Here is a 21971-nt window from a genome sequence, read left to right on the forward strand (position 1 = left end):
TTGCACAATTGCACATAAATTGAACATTTTACAATTTGAATTCATTTATACGACAAGGAGGAAGAGAAGAATGAAATGTTAAACTGTACTCATTAAAGACTGTTACTTTAACTGCAATACTTCTACGGCCGTCTGAAAAGTATATAATTTTATTTTCCAAATTATTTTCTAGTGGAAAAAAACCAGAATAACGGATTCCATACGAAAATTTTGAAATTTATATAATTATTAATCATTGATAATACTCGATAAAACATGATAAAATCCATTTGTAACCTACATGGATTGTGTGGCATATTCTGGTTTGCTCAATCTGTTGCCGCTTTGTAAAAAGTTTGCCAAATTGTTTAAATGATCATCTAATTTAGAATATGCCAATTAATCCGAGTGAAAATAGTTCCCATAGCACGATACCAAATGACCACACATCTGAATGAACACTGTACTTTTGATCGATCGAACATTCGGGAGCTAACCATCTGTATGGTACCAGAGTCTGCAAATCATATTTGAATATTAGTTACATTTTTTTACCTTTTTACATATAATAAAAATCCTTCCTAAAAATCTTTCTTTCGTACTCCTCCATTTTTACGGTAATATGATTTGTTGTGCAAACTTGTGCCGAACCGAAATCACAAATTTTCACTACATTGTTGGCGCACAGTAGAATATTTCTCTGGGTTGCCAAATCTCTGTGTAGAACATTACGAGAAATCAAATAATGCATGCCTCGCGCCACTTGAAATGCCCAGCAAAGTAAATCACTCGTTATGATCGGATCTGTTGTAATAAAATTAGATTTATTGTATTATGCAGTTTAAAAAATCTTTTCATTATAAATCATTACTATTGGCCTCCGAACACTCGTTTGATCAATTGTAGCATTTTTTAAACACGTTCGTTTTGTGCATATAATAAGAGGAGTAAAAAACAAGAGGTATATGTATTTTTGTGTTCTGCTTTTTGTTTATATTATGAGTTCATAAGCATCGGCAAGTATCTAGTGGGTACAACCAAACGAATGTTCATAGTCAATAGCAATGGCGAATTCAAGCACAATATGGAAGTAGTTTCGGTCTGTTCAATAAGTTCGTGTAAGCTTCCGTCATGACATGAATGAAAATGATTTCGTTGACAAATATCGTGTTCGATTTTTGATTGTACTTTTCGAACAGACTAGTTAACTTATATTTTGCATTACAAGGTTTAGTCATTTTGAAGATCCGGGATGACCATTGATCTCCTTGGTCTTGTGCGCAAATTGTGTTGTCTTAGTGTTGCATCAATTGTATCACTTCCATGATTAATTTGATCGATGAAATATTTACGATTGTTCCTCAATAATATTTCAATGTTTCCATATTCACAGAGTTCAAATATGATCATTAATCCGCCTATAGAAATGCTGAATGAACAAATGTTTATTTCTGAGAATAATTCGTAAAATGAAAATGATTTATATTTACTTTCTTCAATATTCTCGGTGACAGCTCTGAGTAAATTCGCCAAATTAAAATACCGGCCCAGATGCATCATGGCCTTTAGATATTTTTCCATAACCTTTAACTATAGCAAGCCCTCCATTCTATTTTTTTCCCAAAAATCGAACCACCCTAATGATTATTATTTCTGTGACAGCTGAGCATATTTTGCTGGGAGGGATTTAAAATGGAACAAAAGACCGAACGAGCTCGCGCGCGTTTCTAACGTAATTAAAAATCTGACTTTTTGAATGATTGACGCAGTCCTGAAGAGACGAGCTGATTATTTTTTGAGCAATATCTTACCCACATACACAATTTTTTTTAAAGGCAATTTAAAATTACCTTCTCTAGTGGCGTTAAAAAGCTGTTTGCCGAGATCCGAAAGTGCACGCACTTTCATAGACAAACATATTAAAACAATCAAACATTTCACTTTCATTATTGAGACAAAGATGTATGTTTCAATCAATTATTTTATACAAATTTAATAAAATTGCAAAAAAAAAAACACTTTTTGATGAAAAAACATAAATAGAGTTGAATAATTTGTTAATTTCGTTATTTTTTTAAAATTTCTTCACCAACGAATATACTTTCAATCGCTATGAAACAACAAAAAAAAATCAAATCATTCCACAATCTACATATACAAAACATCAAATATAAAATATTCAAATTTTGAATGTCACATTTAATTGGTTAATTCACACATTAGGTCACTTACATTCTTATCTGTTCAATTAAATTAGTGCAAACAATAACAATTCGAATGAAGTCTTGCCAAACTGCGTGATTTTCTTTTTGATCAAACAGTCATAGAAAGGATATTGTTGAGTGGATAATAACTTCATTGGATGTTCCCACTCTGACGCAATACTGTAAATCTAGAACTGTTTTGATATACATTTTCATTTATGCCGTATATTATGTCAGCATTTTGATACCTCATTTGGTGCCTTAATTAATCATGATGTGACACAATTATTGGTGTTTTGAGGTAGTACACCATGTTTTGTTGTTGTGCAAAATGACAACTGTTTGCTATATTTCTATGACTTTGTGTTTATTCTGTAGCGCCGTAACAACAATGTATTAGTATAAGTTTAAGCGGAGCATCACATCGATGACGTTTGACCTCAGTTTGTCATACATCAACAACTAACTCATCACCGACGATTATTGTAAGCTGTTCATAGAAAATAAGAAAGCAATTGTTTGAGATTAAAAAATATTCATGTGTAATAGGAAAAGCATAGAAATAAAACTAGGATATCGATATAGAAACGATGGGTAAGTTTGACTTTCCATTATCACATTAGAGAAAAAATATTATCCAAAACATCAATCCAATTAGCAAAAAAGAACAGAAAGAGTAAAAGGAATCCAGAAACAGTGCTCCTCAAAACAGAACAAGAAGATCAACTTTTACTAGAAAATGGAATACTAGGTACTACTAAACTTATTGGTTTTTAAAAAAGTCTCGAATTAGTATTTGTTTTTCGTTTAATAGGAGAAATTCCTGAAATCGCCGAAAAATATCGTTGTGCATATTGTGTGAATGAAAATCAATGGAACGAAACATACGAAAACCCAAAAGATGTCCAAGCTCATTGGAAAGCAGTACATATGAACCCACAGAACATAAAACCATTTAAATATCTTGTGATCGAATATGCCGAGTGTTTCTATTGTCGAGAGACGGGAACCTTTTATGATCTCGTCCAACATCATAAGAAGCGACATCATCAATTGAAATTTGTGTGAGAAACAAACTTTAATATAATAATTACCTGTTTGGAAAATATCTAAACGAATAAATTTATTTAGTATAATCAAACAGAACGATATGCGAAGATGCGCCCTTTGCCCATTCGACGGAAAAGATATTGTTGGTCATTTTGAACTCCGGCATAAATTGGCATTGAAAACAGTTGCGGCAAGACGCCGTCACATATTACACATACCAAAACAGTTAAGCCATACGGAGCTGATTCGTCGTATAGAGAGTTCAGTGCAGAAGAAGCAAAAATGCGATTATTGTAATACAATTTGTGAAACAGAGTGCGATTTACGTTTACATAACATTCAAAATCATCGATCTCAAATGAACTTCGATGATATTTATGACAATTACAACATCGATCTCATTTGCAATTGTTGTCACATTAAAATTGACAAGGACTCTTATTTCTCCCATGTTGAACAAATCGCATTTAATTTCAATTGTCATCAGTGTGATTTTCAAACAGAAGACTTGATTGAACTAGTAAAGCATGATAAAATGATGCATAATTTATTGAATAGCTTCGAGTATCGTTGTCTGCAATTTAAAAATCGATTGAAACGGGACTTTCTGAAGACCCAAGTAACGTTTGGTAACGGTTTTACGGTAAGAAATAATGCGCTATTAGATGCAAACTACTTAAAAAAAAAAGTTGAATTTATTTTAACCATAGGTCACCAAACAGCATTTATTGAACACCACTTACGATGATAGTAAGGAGTTCGAAGTATTTATAAGTAATATTTTAACAGTCAAGAAGGAAAGACGCGACAGTATGGAAAGAACTAAATGAATCAGCTGCAAACACAGCCAACACTTTGATTTGTTTTTTTAATCGAATTTTAACCAAAAACTGTTTTTTTTTTTCATCAATAAAACGCAAATTCGTGTATTTATCTTTACAATATCAACCAAATTTTAGAATTGAAATGTCTTTTACGAATAAATTTTTTACCCCGAAAATATTACGTTTAATTTTTTGGCTAATTTCAAAAATCGCTGGTAAGTTTGGGCATTCGAGTTGCGATTGTTTCAGTATTGAACCAAACCTAACCACAAAATCGTCATCGGCGTAAATTAATACTCTCAAACTTCATGACATTGATTTTATGCATGTCATCTATGAAGCATTGTGCGAATCAAACAAAATTTATATTTCAATCGTCAAAACGAACCTGTTTAGGTACGGAACTTTTTAAATCCATTAGGTGAACATTCGTGTAGCGTAAATGTCAACTAGAAATTGCCAACTGCATTTGGCGTGAGATATTTACTTAATCCAGAAATTAAAATATAAGAATACGCAGCTAACTAATACACAAAACGGTAAATTTGGTGTGTAATTTTGCATGATAAGAACACAGAATGGCTTTTCACTTCATTCTCACAAATACTATCAAAATTCTGATTTTGACATGATTTTTTTCGGCAAATGAAACATTGAACAAAACACATTATAAGTAATTTTAGTAATATCGATTACAGAATCAAAAATGAAGGCTTGGAAAGTAGAGTTGAACGAACTGTTGGAAAAAATTGAGCGACATACAACTGCCTCATTGTGGCGTATCAAGATTGAGTTTGAACGATCAAATTTGATGTTTGATCGAAAATTCAGAAAAAGATTCCTTCGACTGACAAACAATCGGTAAAAGTTGTGCGCAATTGTGTATATCGTTGATTTTTAATGAACAAAATAACATTCACCATTTTCAGATTGAGTGAGGTATACGAACGGATTGAGATTGAATCACTAGCCGATAATCAGCGAAACATTCATGGTCACTTTGATGACATTCGAAATGGAAATCAGCGTCATGCACGTGATTTGTCTATGGAATGGGAGCAAAATTCAAAGCGAAAGTGTGACCGTAGTGAATTGAAGGATGAACGCTCTACAAAGAAGAAAAAATATTCAAGTATACAGAGTTCGAGTGACGTTCACAAGCGTCTCGGTAAAAGAGTCAACAGTAAAAACGATATAGATGATTTGCCGGTACAAGACATCAAAGAAGAGAATCCTTTTCGATTGAATCGAATTGCTGAGCCCATTGTTGACCAATCAAACGATGCAAAACAATCATTTTCCGATGTCAAAGTAAAATTGGAAGTGCCAAGTCCGACTCTTTCGCCATGCAATCGATCGACATCGAAAAGAAAACTCAGCACCGACAAAAATGAAGATAAAACTGAGACAGCATGTAAAAAGCGAAAGATCAGCGAAAAATACAGTGACACCAACTTGGGTATAATTTTATTTAAAGTTTTATAAAACAAAACAAAAACTTCGTTCATTTTATATTTCGTAGGCAAAGAGGAGGATGGTGCAAGCTTGGAGAATTTAACATTTTTCTGTGTTTATTGTGCGGATACAAACAATATCAACGAATCGAGCTGCGGAACCATTGAAGATGTGTATGGACATTGGCTGTCGGGTCACACTCAGGGCATGAAGAAGGTCAATCCATTTTGGTTTTATGTTTGTGGTTCATTGGCGTGTTTTTATTGTGATTTTATTTCAAATTATCAAGAGATAATCAAGCATCACCAACACAGTCATCCAAATCAGACATTTGTGGCTGTATCACCGTATGATCATAAGAATTGCGGTTTGTGCCAATATGTTGGCGATGAGATGATTTCTCACTTTGAAACCGAACATAATGAGCTAGTATCGTCAAAGGTGTTCAGTCCGGCTCGATTATCGGCACGTCTCTTGGTTACACTATTTGCAATTGATATTCATAAGAAACGACAATGTGGTCTCTGTGACATCATTTACGAAACGCAGCATGAAATGGAAGCCCATCACTCGGCCCAGCATACCGGTGAAATGATTTCAAATGAATTCTGCGACAGTCAAAGCGCGTATGTAGAGATATAAATTGATGTAGAAAAATGTTTATTTTTACATTGAATGTTTGTTATTTTTTCCACTTTTCACAGATACGTCATTTGTGATTATTGCTCAAGCAAAGTTGATGGTACTAAGTTTTTCTATCACATTGAAAATCATCGATACGAATTAAATTGCTCGAAATGTGATTTCATTACAAAAAATTTGGTCGATTTGGTTATTCATGAAAAGGACAAACACCGTACAAATGCATTGAATTACCATTGTTTCGAATTTGGTGAACGATTGAAAAAGCAGTACTTTAATTCGAAAATCGTTTTTGGAAACGGTTTGATACTTACCAATCACAATTTCAAAAATACAATTTATGATGACAGTAAGCAGTTTGAAATATTTGTCGAGTCTTTAATTGAGAAAGCGAAACGCAAATGCAATCGTGCAATGGGGAAACGAGAAATCAAAGAACCAAAAAAAGATGTCTCATCTCGGGCATCTTCCATTATATCGTGGTCTGCATCAGAACCATCGGATCGACGTTCATCCATCGATTCATTATATCATGTTAAATCATCGTCATATCGTAATCCATTCCGTGTTTTATCGATGCCATTACTCATGGTTGAATTGGATCAACAAAATCAACTCGCGAACAATCTGTCGATTCTTGGTTTTCCGCGCTTGAGAAATGAGGATCTTACTGAGATGTTTAAGAAGCTTTGCAAAAAACTGCACATCACGCTATCATACAATGATGTGATTAAAATTTATCGAACAAATGGCGTAAATGAATCAGTTATTGTGAAATTTAGTAATTACGAAACTAAAGTTATGGTTAAGAACAGAGCGCACATGACCAATATATGGTCAGACGATATAATTAAATTACCAACGAACGAAAAGCCAACGAAAATCTATGTGAATTTGCACACAACTCGCTTCTATGGAAAAATGATAAGCATTGCCCGGGAGGCGCGTAAAAATAAAAGCATCTGTTCATACAATTTATGTAAGCGTGGTTTGGTTGTGAAACGTACCGAAAAGAGCAAGGAACGTGTCATTTTGTCAACAAACGAACTGATGGATTACATTTATGGCAAAAAAAGTGGCAAACATTCAGTTAAGGAACATAGTCAACGATCAAGTCGCCATTGAAGCATTTTTTTTTTTGCTTCATCAGTTCTTATTCAAATGTAGTTCATTGTATTTTGAATTTTATATCGATATAACATGCTATTTTTGGAAAGGATGCAATTTGACTTTGGATTTGCTGATATATTTAATTACAAAAATGCCTAAAAACAAGACAATAAGAAATGGTTTAACAATATCCAATGAAATCGAGAAGAAAGAAATTAAAATTGTAATAAAGAATTTTCCCTAGAATCATTATCAATTTTATTATTTAATGCAATTAAACATTATTTTTTTAAGTCTGATCCAAATTTATATCAGTAATTATTTGTTTAAAAAATAAGTATAAAAGTCGGCTAAATAGAAAAATAAATTTTCTGCACAAAAAAATGAACAAATTTTTTATTCTCCTGAATAGATTGTTTTTTTTTTAAGGTTGAAAATTGAAAAATTCATATCAATGCAAATTAAAGTTGAATTAACATTTTAACGTTAAAAAATGTTGGTGGTCATTTTCGTGTCTAATAGTTTGTTTGTGTGTTTCATTCACTTCCAATACCATTTCGTTATTAATAATGTAAACACAGCTCAATACGTTAACTTTTAAATTGTAACGATTCATTTGTTGCTCGATAATAGAAAAATAAACAATCCGTTAAGAGAGAGATTTGCGTTATTTGATTTAAAATTAAGAACATTTTTAGACGTTATTTACTGCATTACTTCTTTGTTTTTCATGAATAAAATTTCAATTTCGAAGTTTCGAACCAGAAACGATTTTTGAATATGTATGACATTTAACAGTTGGTGGTTGTGTGTTTTTTATACAATTGGTTCCTTGAATAGAACGCAAAATGAGTCGACACAAGACGACCGATCCGAACAAGGATCTAAGGTCAATCAAACAGGGAATACTTCGTCCAGAATATCGTGATATTTTCGTCCAAATCATCACAATTCTGTCAATTAAGGCCCCAAAAATAGCAAATTTGGCATCGTTGCTATTGTTGATGATGGTGTGATGAAATTCAATTATTATTGTGTATTGTTTTCGAAATTACTTTTTTTACTAGAATTTCGATGTGAATTGCAATGAATGAACTGATTTGATTGTTTTCTCTTTGTGTGTGTTCGTTTGTTGAATAGGTGAACGAAAACATTGAAGGCAATAATGGCGAAATTTTTTTCGAACAGGATGGGAAAAAGGTAATCCAAAATTGTTTTAGAGCTGTGTTTTTGGCCAACATTGACAACGTGTCGCTGATGTTACCGGATTTTCGTCACATGGTTGAATCGCATTTCATTGAATGACCAACTAACAATGGCTTCGGCGCAGCGTTTACGTATCTGTGGGAGCAGTATATGGATAACGTCCAAACGAACCTGACTACCCATTGCGAAAGCCGATTAAAGAAATTCTTCAAAATGCGCGTGTTTGAATTGAACGACTTTGCAACGCAGTACAATTATTTCAACGATCAGTTTGGTCACGGTGACGCATTGGGTCCCATATTACGACAATGTTGACTAACAAATGCCGTCAACTACACATATCATAGCAGAATTGGTGATGAACAGCGTGACGATTGCAAAATCAAGGATTTCGTTAAGAATGACTGGTTCAAATCCATTCGCATGTGAACATTCATTCAGCGCTCTATCCGGATGTTTCATATCACGTACAAAGATCGCCGTGATAAACCACGATTCCGGAATTTCGTTGTTTTACCGATATGTGATTTCCAACGGCGACAAATTCGTGTCGATACAGATGCATTATACAACATATTATGCCATATAAAAATTGTGCCGGGAAAATTTGGTAAACAAAAATCCAAAAAAGGAACGCCAAATTGGAGAAACATTGAGAAGAAAGAATTCATTGCAAACAAACATGGAAGTTGGAAGCTGTTTTTCAATGTGGAGAAAATTTGCAAATTGGTGAGCAACAAAAAGGATTTTGATTACCAGATTTGTTCGGATGGCGTATCTGTATCGTTAAAACGGACTCTGAAATCAAGGCAATATACGATAGCAAACAATTGAAGTATGCTATTGGAGTTGATCCGGATCCGGGCATGCGTACGTGGATCGCTTCAGTACGACGTGAGATTGAAATCAACGAAGAGGTAAAGAAGCCATAAGAAAACCATAGATTTAATGCCTAAAACGATAAAAAATAAAATTCACATATAGTTGGCGCTGCATTCTATGCAAACCTGTTTTACGTTGCAACGGAATAAATGGAAAGTATACGCTTATTACATAGAATGTAGCGCCAACTATAAATGAATGTGTGGTGTTCAAGCGGACAATTCATCCAAATGTACGCAGACCACCCCGCGTTATCAACAATCAACCTTTACCATTGTATCGCGGTCTGAATCAGAATGTCAACAATGGACAACTGCAGCCGTAGTAGTAGCAGCGCTCATTCAACGAAATCAACAATATTCAATCAAATCATAATTTAGAAACTAATTATTTGTTAGTACGCTAGGCTTTTAATCAAATTGTGGCATTGCCTCAATTCAAGTATTTCTGTAGGTTAGTATAGTGTACTGAATAGGATATCAAGTCAATTTTTGTATCATACTAATTGAATTTTTTCTGTTTTTTTTTCATTCCATTGATGACGTTGAATTCGACTGAAACTACACACAAATCCGGGCCCAAATTCGACCGTCAACATATGCCCGATAATGGATGAATTTTCCACAACATTTGTATAGCAAAATTTTGAAATTTATTTGTAATTCAAGACATGTATCATGCAATATAAAAATTAAATTTTTATAGTTTGGTTTGTTTCTTAAAATAATTTTGAATTTGATTTCATAAAAATGCAGCATTACGTTGCAAATAAAAATGATTCTACTAATGATTAAAATACGGGAAAACTGTAAAAGTTGAAGAAAAAAATTGTGTTGTTTTGGAGAATTGATGATTTTCCGTTTTGAACATCGTTGATTTTGCTTCACTGGCCAATCAATTTTACTCCTCGTTCCAAAATGGCAGCAACGTGCGATTCTTTGTGTAGAATATCATGGTGGGCTTCAATGAGTTTTATCGCCAAATCAATTGGGTTCGTTTTGAATTTGCAGCGGTTGACCGATTTTGCGATCTTTGAATGTTGACGATGTTCCAACGGAACAAACCCATTGGGTCTGATAAATCCATTCTCGAAAGCAATTTCTTGTTCACTGCTACGCGGTCGTGGTATCAAGCCGAGGAAGTTGCAGTATGCATTTTGTTCTTGTTCGTCATTGAAGTACATGCAGCCAGAAAACATTTTGATTTGCGCTATGTCTCTCACGTTCATGTTGACGAAATGGTTGTCGGCGCCAGTCACACGTAAATCACTTTCGCGCAATAAATCACTATGCAACTTGCCTGTAATGGCAAATGATAATTGTGAACATTTATGAATATGTTATTAGAGCATATATGTAACTTACTCAGTTGGGGCCGAAACATGAAAAGAGTGGATCTGCTACTTTGACGAAAATATGGCAACAAACGATTGACTTCATTGCAACTCAATAGCACCAAAATATAAGCATCGCCATGGTCGTCACAAATGTGGGCAATCCACCAAACTGGACGTAGGAATTCATCATACATAGTTTTGCTACCTGGAGGTGAATCAACATTGAATAGGAATGGATAAATAATCGAAAGGAATCAATTCTGTTACCCTTTATAACTCGGGAAAAATCCTTGGTTGCGTATAAATAGTTGACCTACGGCGAAATCACAAAAGTAACGAATAGAAATATTTGTGAGATAATCAACAAAGAGTGAAAATAATTTACCCATGGTGATTTAACATTTTTGTATGCCTTGAAGATTTTCGTTCCGGAGAGTACAGAGCTCAATGGCAGAAGTGTTTTTGTACTTTTCAAATCTTTGAAAATCTGTGGAACCAAACCGTCACGAACCAAATGTATGAGTCTTCCATCAAAAATCGGGTTGCACGGATCCACTTTTGGTGGTCGCTCAATTTGTTGAAACTCTTCCACTTCGTGCTCTAATTCCAATTCTTTTTCTTGTTCCTCGTCAAGACTGTGCGCAAATCGTTTTATCGTTGTGTTCAATTTGGATAATTTTTCTGTGACACCATTATCAATTTTTTGTATAAATCGAACAACTCTTTGATGATCTTCATACATTTTGCTCAATTTTTCGAAATTACTTTTCGAAATATCGCTCAAGAGAGCATCTTCTCGATCGCCGTACATTTCTTTAAGCGTTACAAATTCCTTGTCAACGCACTTCTTGTACATGTTTCGCATTGCAAGCTCTTCCGTTGACTTTTCGTACAGTTTATGGGCGGCCAATTTCTTTGTGTAATTATGTGCGGCAGACACCCAATGAACGGTGTTTTCGACTTCAAATTTACGGCTATTATCTCGAATGAACTCAACCACATTTTCGTTTGTGACTTGGTCTTGTGGTGACAGCTTGCATATGTCACGAATTCGAAGATCGGCTTCGAATGATGCCCAAAATGCAATCGAATGACGCTTTCCCAATTGACGCATTCTCATACATGCCTGCACGGTTTTATCGCGAGTTATGTCACCAGAAAGTGTTACACACGCCTTCCAGTCCAATGGAAATTTCAAATCAGTTCCTCTCGTATGGCTATCATCCAAATAAACCAAACATCTGTCCAAGTTATCTCGGTACACAGAGCAATCGAGCTCAGTTACCACAGCATTACGGTCTATCGTTTGTAAAACATCTTTTTCATCAAAATAAATGGCCGCTTCATAGACGGGATCAGAAACCAATTTCAACCATTCAATAGCCACTTGCTTGTTATTGAGTTCCAACATCAATGCACCTGAAGAAAAATGAGATTGATAGCCAGAAATTTAAGAAAACAAATACCACTTGTATAAGTTAAATGGTAACTTTTACCTGAATCAACAAGCACCGGAATTTTGGAGGCAACCAGATTTTTAAGTATCTCCTTTGCGCTTACATTTGATGGAAGATTTTCGTATTTTTGATTTTCCGGTTGTAACAATGTTTGACGAACACTTTCGTTTGTATTTTCCAATTCGCTGAGATCATTCTGAGTTACCGGCAAGGGTAGAATGTCTTTTGTGTCGTTCGTACCTGAAAATCCTCGTACTGAATGTTTCATATGTTCGCTCGTTAAATCCCATGCATTACACATCAACTTGCGCTCGAATGATTTTGCTTCGTGCAAAAATACCACGTTTGACAACCAAAAATCAATGATATGCATGTTAAAGCGAAATAACGGAAATAGGATCTTATCACGTTGGAATGTATCTATTAAATTGATGCCAAAATATGATTGAATTGTTGGATCTATCAACAATGGATCAATGCTACCGATCCATTTGGAATATATAGCAGGTGCATTTCTTGTTTTTGCCAATATTTGAAACGTTTGCATTAGCTGCTCGTCGGAAAGACCTGCATACAGAAGAATGAGAATTACTTTTTGAAACATAAAATCTTGCATTCATCCAATGAAATAATAATATACCTGAATAATAGTAGCTCAGCTGTGTGAGACAAATCGCAACATCGGGATGGCCGAATTCGGTGCATTCGGCCGCTACGTCTTTGGCTTTAAAAGTAAAAGAAAAATAAATGGTAAAATCACTGTGTAATGAGAAAATAAGTTGGGTGTATGTACCTTTGAATGGAATCGCCATTTTTCGTGAACCTTTTTCGTTCACACCATAATTGACGCGCCAACGTTTGGTTAAAATAAGTTTTAGCACCTCAAAACGCAATAACCCGCTCAAAATCAATACTGTTTTCCGTTCGGTCGCATCCAAATCTCTTAGCGTTCCTTCAAATGTCTTTTTATCGATTTCTCTTTCGCCAAGTAAGATTCGAAGCCGATTCTTGGCCGATGCAGTGATTTCGGGAAAGGTGATTTCAGTTTTACCTAGAGTTGATCAGAAGAAAAGAATGGAAAAAAATGGAAAATAATCAATGCATAATGGAACGTAATGGAAAATGAAATTTCAGTTTTACCGCTTAAAAAATCTTCGATGAGTGCTTTTTTGAGCACCGCAAACATTGTTTCGTCCAAAATGCGACTCGGCGTAAATACATCATTGCGATAATTTACTTTTCCAGCTCCATAAACATTTCCATTTCTAACGTAATTTACATTAAATTCCACATACTTTTCGCCGCGTTCATGGTAAATTGCGCTCATGAGCGATGGTATACGTTTCAAAAGTGCTTGAATGACAAACCATCGTTGCGAACCACCATCGATAGACCGTTGATTTCCAACTGTGTAAATAAGCTGATATTTGGCATGCAGAATGGCATCGGATTCGTCTAAAATATTTCTCACATTTTCATTGATCCACTGATGAACGTCAAGAAATCGCTGAGCCGATTCAAGATCATGTTTTGCCACCGATTCATAGATTTTCAGTTGAAACGATAATCGATATTCAGGCAGTGTGAGAATGACACCTGCGAAAAAAAATTCATTAAATAAACCTTCAATAGAAGTTGTTTAGGTACATACCTTTGTTCTGCATGCATTCCTTATACATGTTGTGTATTTGTGTGACGTATTTATTTATCGGTAAATCTCGTCTGCAAACAAGGATTCAATGTTGTTGTAAAATGTACGAAAAAATAAACCAAATGGACAATTATTACCTGCACGGAAACACATAAATTCGACGATTCAGCATACCTCCAAGGTATTGACGTAAACTCTTCAAATTAGTTGCGAACAACGACTTCAGTACAGTTATTTGGCATGCTTGTTGTCCATTGGCCAAAATCGAAGCCAAAATTGGGACGACGACGGCCGTCTTTCCTTCCCCCATATTAAATTGCATGGTAAAATGTTTAAAATTCTTATCGGAAGGACTGTCGTCAATCATACGTCGGGCAATTTCAATTTGGATTCGACGAATCGTTAAGTTTTGCTCAATTTCAAACAACAACCACTCAGGATAGTCACTCGGTTTCCAATTTTCATACGGTGTATTGTCAATTTCTCTTTCTAATGTCGGCTCTTGTTGTGACTGCTGCCAATACGTTGAAATGCGATTAAAACGCTGTTCACTGGCAATTGAAATGGCCCATGCACCGATAAGCCATTTTAGTCGATGATCGATCTCATTCGAAATTAATTTGGGCAAGATCTTTGTTGGAATTGATCGCGGAAATATGTCACCATCAACCAAATGTTGTGAATTCTTCGATACAATCTGATTGTAAATAGTCCACCATTCAGCTGCTGATTTAGTTGAGTCGTTCTGTCCGGATTCCCAAATAATCCGAGCTTCATCTATCAGCTTTTTATGACAATCTAAAGTTTGGCTCAACTTTGCGGTCCAATCGATTTTGTATCTTGACCAATTTTTTGCCGGCAGCTTGGTGTTTGAATGAATTTTCGGGCAACAAATAAACGTGGATGCTGGCAATGAATTCAATTTTTCCACTACTTGATCAATGAAGCGATCAAGTTGGTGATTGTAATACCATTTTGACAGCAATGAGTTGATTTTTTCACTTGCTTTTACGATATTTATGTCATGAGTATAGTGTGGATAGTCAAACAATGGAAACGAAGGACATGGCCATTTTTCGGTAATAGTTTCCTTTAAACACAATATGTTATTTTCAATTATATCATCATATTCTTTACCTAGAGTTGATCAGAAGAAAAGAATGGAAAAAATGGAAATCAATCAATTAGTAATGGAACAGAATGGAAAAGGAAATTATAAAAGAGATTTGGTAGTAGTAGTAGTAGTAGTATTCTTTACGTTTTTCAGCTGACCAAACACCACCACGATACTTAATTGGCCGTTCATGAAAATTATATAAAATTGTGGATATATCAGTTTCACTGTACGTTCCTTCGTCCAAGAAAAAAATCTTAGCATCCGGTGAATTGATGTCTTTGAAAGCGTATCGATTCGTCGCAACGGCTTGCAGAGCAAGGATGGCATCGATGTTATTCTCATGATGCGCCAATAGAGTCCAAATTAGTGCAAATTGTTTCACATTCAGCAATGTACTGCTTCTGGCCACTTCGTAAAAGGAAATCCATTGTTCACGCAACATTGTCGGGTTGTTGCGCAATTGTTGAATGTTACTTAAAATGTTTACGACATTCTCAATGTGATTCGCTCCAGGTAACTGCGAATGATCTGTTATCAAAAATTTCTTCAGACTTGCTTTCAAGTCCGTCGGAACATAATATTGGTGATTGTTGCACAAAATGGCTACCGTTTGTGTGTTTGGCGAGAAATTCGTATCCGATATTATTGGAAGAGATGTATTTGACTCTTCGCCCTCCGTAAATTCGGCGATATATTCATGTGAAATACGCAAATTCGGTTTCAATGGCAAATAACGAAGATAATTGCGAATATTCAACTCCAAGTTAGTGTCCGCAATGAGATGATTGTTTTTGATTTCAGAATTGTCATCAGAATACAAGCCTTTTAGGCGTTCGCTATCGCTCAATAATTTTTTTACAATAAAAATGTAACTGTCTTGAGCCGAATGTGGTTGTATGAATAACGGCCATGCAACGCTCAACATACCGGCATTAATTCGACGACGTGGAGTCAACCTTTCAAACTCATGAAGCATTTGTATTGTCTCTTGATCATATGGACCAGACGACCACACGTAATTGGATTGTAATATTTGCAGCGCACGTTCGGTGCCCGACATTTTCATGAATGGTTCCATTTGACCGTGTGAAGTGACCGCGTGCAAGTAAGCAAGGTAAAACCATGCTGAGGTAGTACCACTCGTTGGTTTCAGTTGACGACAAACATCATCCACTTGATATGAATGCCATGGTGGCGTACGAAGCTTCAAATCTACATCGATATTAACAGTAACGTGTGAACCAAGTCGACTTGCACGAACCTTGCCATGAGGCAAAAGCAAAAGTTTTGTTCGTAGTAAACTTTTTTCAGCCGCCTCCAACAGCAATCCATTTTCCAAGCCATACAATGTCCCACATTTTTGATTGAGCGAAACACGCATACTGCTAAACTCGTTCGATAACAAATCATACCTGCGGCGTTAAATCATATAGAAAAGAATGTAAGTAACAGACATATTCAGTGACAATGAAATCGCAAAAAAGTGATCATACCCTTTGGGGCGATGTATTGTACAATCCACTTTGAATTTCAATTGCATTCGCACTAATTCAATTTTGGCAATTTTCGGCTCGTCCATTAAAACATGAATGTATTTGGGCTGTTCCAAACGGTCTAGTTGTCTGACAATGTTCCGATAACTGTTGCTCGTGATGTCCAACATCATTCGATTGGTTTGCTTGTGGATTAATCGATTTGTTTTCAAATCCAATTCATATTTTATTTCGGTTGAAAAATTTCGGTTGCTGAACAATTTTGGACGGAATTCAATTTTTTTGTCACGTTTATTGAACCAATGGCTATATTTTTCAATGAGCAGTGGTGTTATATCTCCCGTCAATGTTTCAGGTGGTAACAATTCCATTTCCGTACCATTTTCTTGCTGTTCGATAATAATGGGCCCGTTTATTGTTTGCATGAATTCATAACGATGGCCATTGTATTTATGAATGGAGGCAAAACAATTTTCCGTATCTGGTTGCACCTCGAATACGAATTTCTCAAACACGCTTTTAAATAATTTACTTTGAATGATTACGTCTGGTAATCGACAAATTGGAAAGTTGTTCACCAACAGTTCACCGGTTATTATATCAATAGTTACATTTTTTATAACTGAATTCACGATAACCTTGATCTTTAATATTTGTCGGCAATCTAAATCAAAATCAAAATCAATAAACTGACCACGTTTTGATCGTGACCACATTTTCTGCACAAAACTGTAAACATCGTTCAGGTTTTGTTTGATTAGTATGCGTAAAGTTGGCTCAATATTGATTCCAATATTTCGAACTAATCGCAGTAACATGCGAAGATTTTGTTCATTTTGTTGTTGCTTCAAGATGATACTGTTGTTTAACGTAACGATGAATTGTAGCCACATTCGAAGGGCTGTGCATCCATTGGCCAGATTTCCCGCAAATATTTTATAGAAATGAGTGTGTTCTGGATGAACGTTGAACGTACAAGCACCGGCAATCGCAACGAACACCAATTTCATGCGTAGTTCATTTTGATTTGATTGATCTGGACTTTGAATATCTTGAATCGCTTTTTGACTTTTTTCCATCCAATCCATAGCAATCATTCGTAGTTTATTCAATAGTGTTGCAATTTTAATTGCAAACTCTTCATTTTCATTGATTTCAAAGACACGAACTGCAATCAATGCAATCATCAACAGCTTCAACGGATGTGCCCAATTATTTTTCTGCTGTTCGATATATTTTTCGAGTAATCTTATGATAGCACCGGAAAAATTGATACACTTAAGGTCTTCATGAGATTCTCGAATTGCACCAACATCTCCACCGACACCCATTTCCCAAATTGATTGCATCACCAGTGACAAAACTGATGAATTTTCAAACGATAATGCTTCACTTTCGATCATTGCGTAAAGTTTACGCCATTGTAAACGATTCCCATCGGCACGCAATGAACCGAAATTTTTAAACTCAGCTATGGACAGGTCTTGAACCTAAATTAGATTTACAAAAAAAAAACACACATTATGAAAATAATAATGAAATGCAATTAAAACTGAAAGAGAAAAGACGTACACAATTGGCTTGGCGAGCTAATACTTCATTCATGGTGTGCGACGTTCCTCTCACGGCCCATTGCAAATACTTGTATTTGCTATCATTTTCGACCGACAATGTGCATCTGTTTTTAATTAAACTGTCCGTAAATTCGGTTATCATTTCTTTTTTTGACGAATGATAAATACAATTGAATCCATTGTGAACAACAAATCGCTCAAAATCCTCATCAACGTGCAATTTGACGTTTGGTGTTTGTGTTGAGCTGCCAATCGTAATATCGTTGTTCTGCATGTTATTATTCAAGAGATCATCAAATCGATGATCCTTCCAATCTACTAGAGAATTTATGTAATTACCGGATCGACCAGTGACACATTTGATAAAGGCGTATAACGTATCGCGCAGACAAGCCACTCCATCTGGAATATTGAGCTCAAAAACGACAGCATTCTGTTCATATGATTTTTCAGGCAGTAGACGTTCATAAACATCAATTTTTGTTTTTTTTATTTGTCTATTCAAGTAACACAGTGTGCATTGATAACTGTGTTTTTCCACCTCATAATCGATTGTATTGAATTGATGTGATAATTTGGCTGCTTCAACTTTAAGATCATGCACATTTTCGTGCATTTTTTTCCTCTTTTCAATTTTTTTCATTATGATACACAATTCACATTTCAAATTATGTTTCTTTTCATGATGGATGACAATATTGTACTCATGCAAATGGTCAACCGTTTCGATTCGCAAATTCTCAACTTTTTCTCGGCCTTCTAACCATTCCTGTTGCTTTCTTATGATGTTGTGATCATCAATAAATTTGATTTTGGACAAAAAATTCCTCATTTGTGGATCTTTGCCACCAAATTTAGCCGAAAATGATCGTTCGGTCACTTGAGTCTCTTCAATTAAACTGGGATATGTGGCCACTTTGTTTCGTCGAAGAAAATATATTTCCAATTCATATGCAATTTGCATATCGATGCATTTTGGCAGCAACAAATAATTGACAATTTTCGGATTTATACCACTGGAATGCTCCAAGAGTAGCGGATAAGTTGTAGTCGCAATTTTATCAAGAATTGCAATAATTTTTAATGAAACCAATATCATTTTGCTGTAGCCAAGTGGATCGTTTTTGTAGAATGTTTCCGAATACTCAATGTACGCTTTACAAGACGCTCTGAGGGTGTTTGGTTGTAAATTCGATTGATTGACATTTATTTTGTATAGAACATAATTTTCAAAGTCGCTAATGAAGAGATTATTTTCGACTTCATCGATGGTTCTTTTCTCATACTTGAGCCGTTCTATGGGATCGCCTTGGTCCGTGTAATATCTCTTGTATGTTTTTACATTAATCGTATCGTTGTGGCCATTTTGCATGAATCCCATGGAACGGTCTTTCAAATAGCGATGCAACTTGGAAACTCTCTGAATAACATCTGCTTCAAAGTTCAGATCAACCAGTGGCGATAGTTTTGATCGCTTTTCGTCAGCAATTTGCAAATTTTCAATCGATTTATCGATTTTTAATCTCGTTTCATGTATAACTGAACAAGCTTGAAGCTTGATACGATCTTTCAATTCGGTAAAAAAAAGTTCGCATTTACCAATGGTGGGTAATTTTTCGACGCGACGTGCCAATTTGGCCAACACTTGTGCCACCAATTCAACATTGAGCTCTTTTTGCCATGGCTGATTGAAATGATCACATTGATCAGTTATAAATTTCAGCATAATAATTTTGTAAAGTAATTTTCCAGATGCTTCGCCCAGTTGACAAGTGAGACTGTGTTGTAGCATCACCTTTACGCACATGTAAAAACTCGAACGACGCACATATTCGGTGTTTGTCTCAAGAATTTCATCACGAATTTTCTTCTTGATTACTGGAAAATTCGACGGGGTAACATTCAATGATGATGATTCATTCATAAGTAACGTAGCCAACCACTTTGACACGTAGTCACGAATGTGACTATCAACCAATTTATTTTCGTAAAGATACAACAGCATATCGGCAAATTCTTTTGATCGTAGTATATTGGAATTTTTCACTTTGATCGCTTCGGATGGATAGTTAAACTAAATTTCGATTGGAAAAAATAATACGTGCAAAAAATTTGGGGAAAAACATCAATTTGATAGGATGCCTTACCTCCAAATCACTTGGATTGTTATAAACTTCTCTTGGATGAACTTTTGCTGGAAATGTTGCAACGATAATGTCCTCTGAATCGGCTGGTGCTTCGGGCAGCATGTGAATCAAAAGACCACAATTTTGTGCTCTAACAAACATTGCAAACGTTTCACCCGGTTGCAAAAAATTGATTTTATTTCTGATAATAGTTGGATCCAATTTCAGATGAACGTCAGCTAAGCAACGCAACATTTCCACGGTATTAATCGGCACATAATCGGAAAGACTTTCAACATTTTGTAGCATTCGTTTCATCAGTTCCAATTCTTCTGCAACGAAATTTGGTGATCTTTCCGGTGGAAAGTAACGTGGCAAAACGATTTGCACGATCAGATTTTCCAGCATCACATCCGCTTGGGATGAACCCTTTATACGACAAACATACGAACAGCATGTATTCACTCTTCAATTTATAATTACTTAGAACTACTTACCATTTTGAATGGGTTTGAATGATTCGAGTTGAATACACGATTTTATTTTCAGGTCGGCTTAAATGTCTGGAAAATGTTAGAAAGAGACTTTAGTTTATATAGAAACTGTTGACTTCAGTGATTGTTGGTATTTATACGTTGTGTTAATTAATATTTTCATTGAATGACGCGCGTCTGTAATGTAAAACCTTAAAATTCATGGAATACTCTGACCAAATGTTCAACGTTAAGAAACATTGGCGATAAAATGAAAAAAAAAATGCTTCGTAAGATGAGAAGAAATGCTGATTTTTGTCAGCGTCATCATTACGTTGATCTTATATTTCATGACATTTTTTTATGCATACATTAAATGGGGTATTTTTTTTAACTCATTCACAGAATTGAATTTTTTTCGATTGTGAATGTTGTTATAATTATTTCATCATTCGAAATTCTATGAATTCTTTCTAATACAGAATATCTATTGAAAAATATACTTCAATCCTATCATGAAACCACTTTGAAACCTATTGAATTTTATCAAAACTTGATTTGCAGATTGTGTATGATTGAAAAATAAATTCAAGCCACTCTAGACAAAACAATCGTCTTTTAGTGTTAGCCGAATCAACATCACAACATATACTGATTTCACCATGTTTTCATATACTGATTTCACCGACGCGATGATCAAAGCAAACATATGTATCTATTGAACAGAGTTATTCGCTTTCATTCACCTTACAATTTTTTAATTGATCGATTTAAAATTAAAACTTAAATAAAATAAGTACACGGTTAAAAAATCTCACTTTATTTTAAAAATTACTCTCTGTGTGCTACTCAATGCACAATTTGAATAAAATAAGAAAATTCAATCTAATTTTCAATGCACTTTGCAAACGAATGTTGACGACTGTATGAATAAGCGTCAACAAGTTGTTGAAGCGTTGACAGTTGAATATAAAGGGCAATACATACACACACAAGCCGGTCGTTGTTGTGTTAGTAGTCCATACGATGCGGTCACGATAGCGGTTAATTTGCTTGTGTAGTTGAAACAACAGTGCTGTAGTTTGATATGTTTTGTTCATAATGCGCGGACCTAATATGAAATGAATGTTTATTTGTATATGAGACATCAGAATACGTGCTTAATCGTTATTTTGCAGAGAACGAAATATTTTTTATTGCTTTTTTTAACTGACTTCAGCGTTTATTTTAACTGACATTGAACAATAATTCGGAGAGAAGATATAATGAAGCCAGCGACGATGTGTACCATTTTTGGAGGCACCAAATTGCTTACCCATTTTGTTTATATTTCGGAATTGAATTTGAACATTTTGAAAAAGACCAAACCGAATTTCAAGGAACAAAGGCATA

The 21971-nt window shown here is 35.1% G+C and overlaps 3 protein-coding genes across 8 annotated transcripts; 2 read left to right on the forward strand and 1 right to left on the reverse strand.

Moving 5' to 3' along the window:
* The first annotated feature begins 2566 nt into the window (after positions 1-2566).
* LOC116349470 lies at positions 2567-4236 on the forward strand. Of its 3 annotated transcripts, XM_031780894.1 has the most exons (6): positions 2567-2668; positions 2733-2777; positions 2842-2934; positions 2998-3247; positions 3315-3876; positions 3944-4232. In XM_031780894.1, the coding sequence occupies exons 2-6, from the start codon at positions 2774-2776 to the stop codon at positions 4061-4063; spliced, it is 1029 nt and encodes a 342-aa protein (XP_031636754.1). In that variant the 5' UTR covers positions 2567-2668; positions 2733-2773; the 3' UTR covers positions 4064-4232. The 3 variants fall into 3 exon arrangements, with proteins under 3 accessions (XP_031636754.1, XP_031636755.1, XP_031636753.1); XM_031780895.1 differs by having other exon boundaries at positions 2576-2777; positions 3923-4236; XM_031780893.1 differs by having other exon boundaries at positions 2580-2777.
* Positions 4237-4393: 157 nt separating this feature from the next.
* LOC116349451 lies at positions 4394-7606 on the forward strand. 4 transcript variants are annotated; one of them, XM_031780872.1, is made up of 5 exons: positions 4394-4605; positions 4741-4918; positions 4987-5516; positions 5580-6138; positions 6217-7606. In XM_031780872.1, exons 2-5 carry the CDS (start codon positions 4764-4766, stop codon positions 7277-7279), a joined length of 2307 nt encoding a protein of 768 aa, XP_031636732.1. In that variant the 5' UTR covers positions 4394-4605; positions 4741-4763; the 3' UTR covers positions 7280-7606. The 4 variants fall into 4 exon arrangements, with proteins under 4 accessions (XP_031636732.1, XP_031636730.1, XP_031636731.1 ...); XM_031780870.1 differs by having other exon boundaries at positions 4756-4918; XM_031780871.1 differs by having other exon boundaries at positions 4394-4596.
* Positions 7607-10074: 2468 nt separating this feature from the next.
* LOC116349465 lies at positions 10075-21490 on the reverse strand. The gene is made up of 16 exons (XM_031780887.1): positions 21398-21490; positions 20604-20669; positions 20128-20535; positions 17979-20054; positions 16407-17896; positions 15055-16325; positions 13934-14933; positions 13797-13867; positions 13286-13741; positions 12939-13196; positions 12786-12869; positions 12185-12712; positions 11074-12107; positions 10956-11001; positions 10717-10893; positions 10075-10651 (listed from the first exon to the last, which is right to left on the reverse strand). Exons 2-16 carry the CDS (start codon positions 20604-20606, stop codon positions 10236-10238), a joined length of 9318 nt encoding a protein of 3105 aa, XP_031636747.1. The 5' UTR covers positions 20607-20669; positions 21398-21490; the 3' UTR covers positions 10075-10235.
* Between the last annotated feature and the right edge of the window lie 481 nt (positions 21491-21971).

The sequence above is a fragment of the Contarinia nasturtii genome, unplaced genomic scaffold, assembly GCF_009176525.2.
Source record: "Contarinia nasturtii isolate CC-2019 unplaced genomic scaffold, AAFC_CNas_1.1 Cnas_scaffold_2864, whole genome shotgun sequence".
Taxonomy (NCBI): domain Eukaryota; kingdom Metazoa; phylum Arthropoda; class Insecta; order Diptera; family Cecidomyiidae; genus Contarinia; species Contarinia nasturtii.

Excerpts from the sequence above, each read along its gene's own strand:
- LOC116349470 (XM_031780894.1), top strand. Across the intron at positions 2,935-2,997 it reads ACTAGAAAATGGAATACTAG|GAGAAATTCCTGAAATCGCC; the intron begins GTACTACTAAAC and ends TTCGTTTAATAG. Across the intron at positions 3,877-3,943 it reads CGTTTGGTAACGGTTTTACG|GTCACCAAACAGCATTTATT; the intron begins GTAAGAAATAAT and ends TTTTAACCATAG.
- LOC116349451 (XM_031780872.1), top strand. The coding sequence starts at position 4,764 with ATGAAGGCTTGGAAAGTAGAGTTGAACGAACTGTTGGAAAAAATTGAG. Across the intron at positions 5,517-5,579 it reads ATACAGTGACACCAACTTGG|GCAAAGAGGAGGATGGTGCA; the intron begins GTATAATTTTAT and ends TATATTTCGTAG. Across the intron at positions 6,139-6,216 it reads TTCTGCGACAGTCAAAGCGC|ATACGTCATTTGTGATTATT; the intron begins GTATGTAGAGAT and ends CACTTTTCACAG.
- LOC116349465 (XM_031780887.1), bottom strand. Across the intron at positions 14,934-15,054 it reads TGTTTGGTCAGCTGAAAAAC|GTAAAGAATATGATGATATA; the intron begins GTAAAGAATACT and ends GATCAACTCTAG. Across the intron at positions 10,652-10,716 it reads CATGTTTCGGCCCCAACTGA|GCAAGTTGCATAGTGATTTA; the intron begins GTAAGTTACATA and ends TTGCCATTACAG.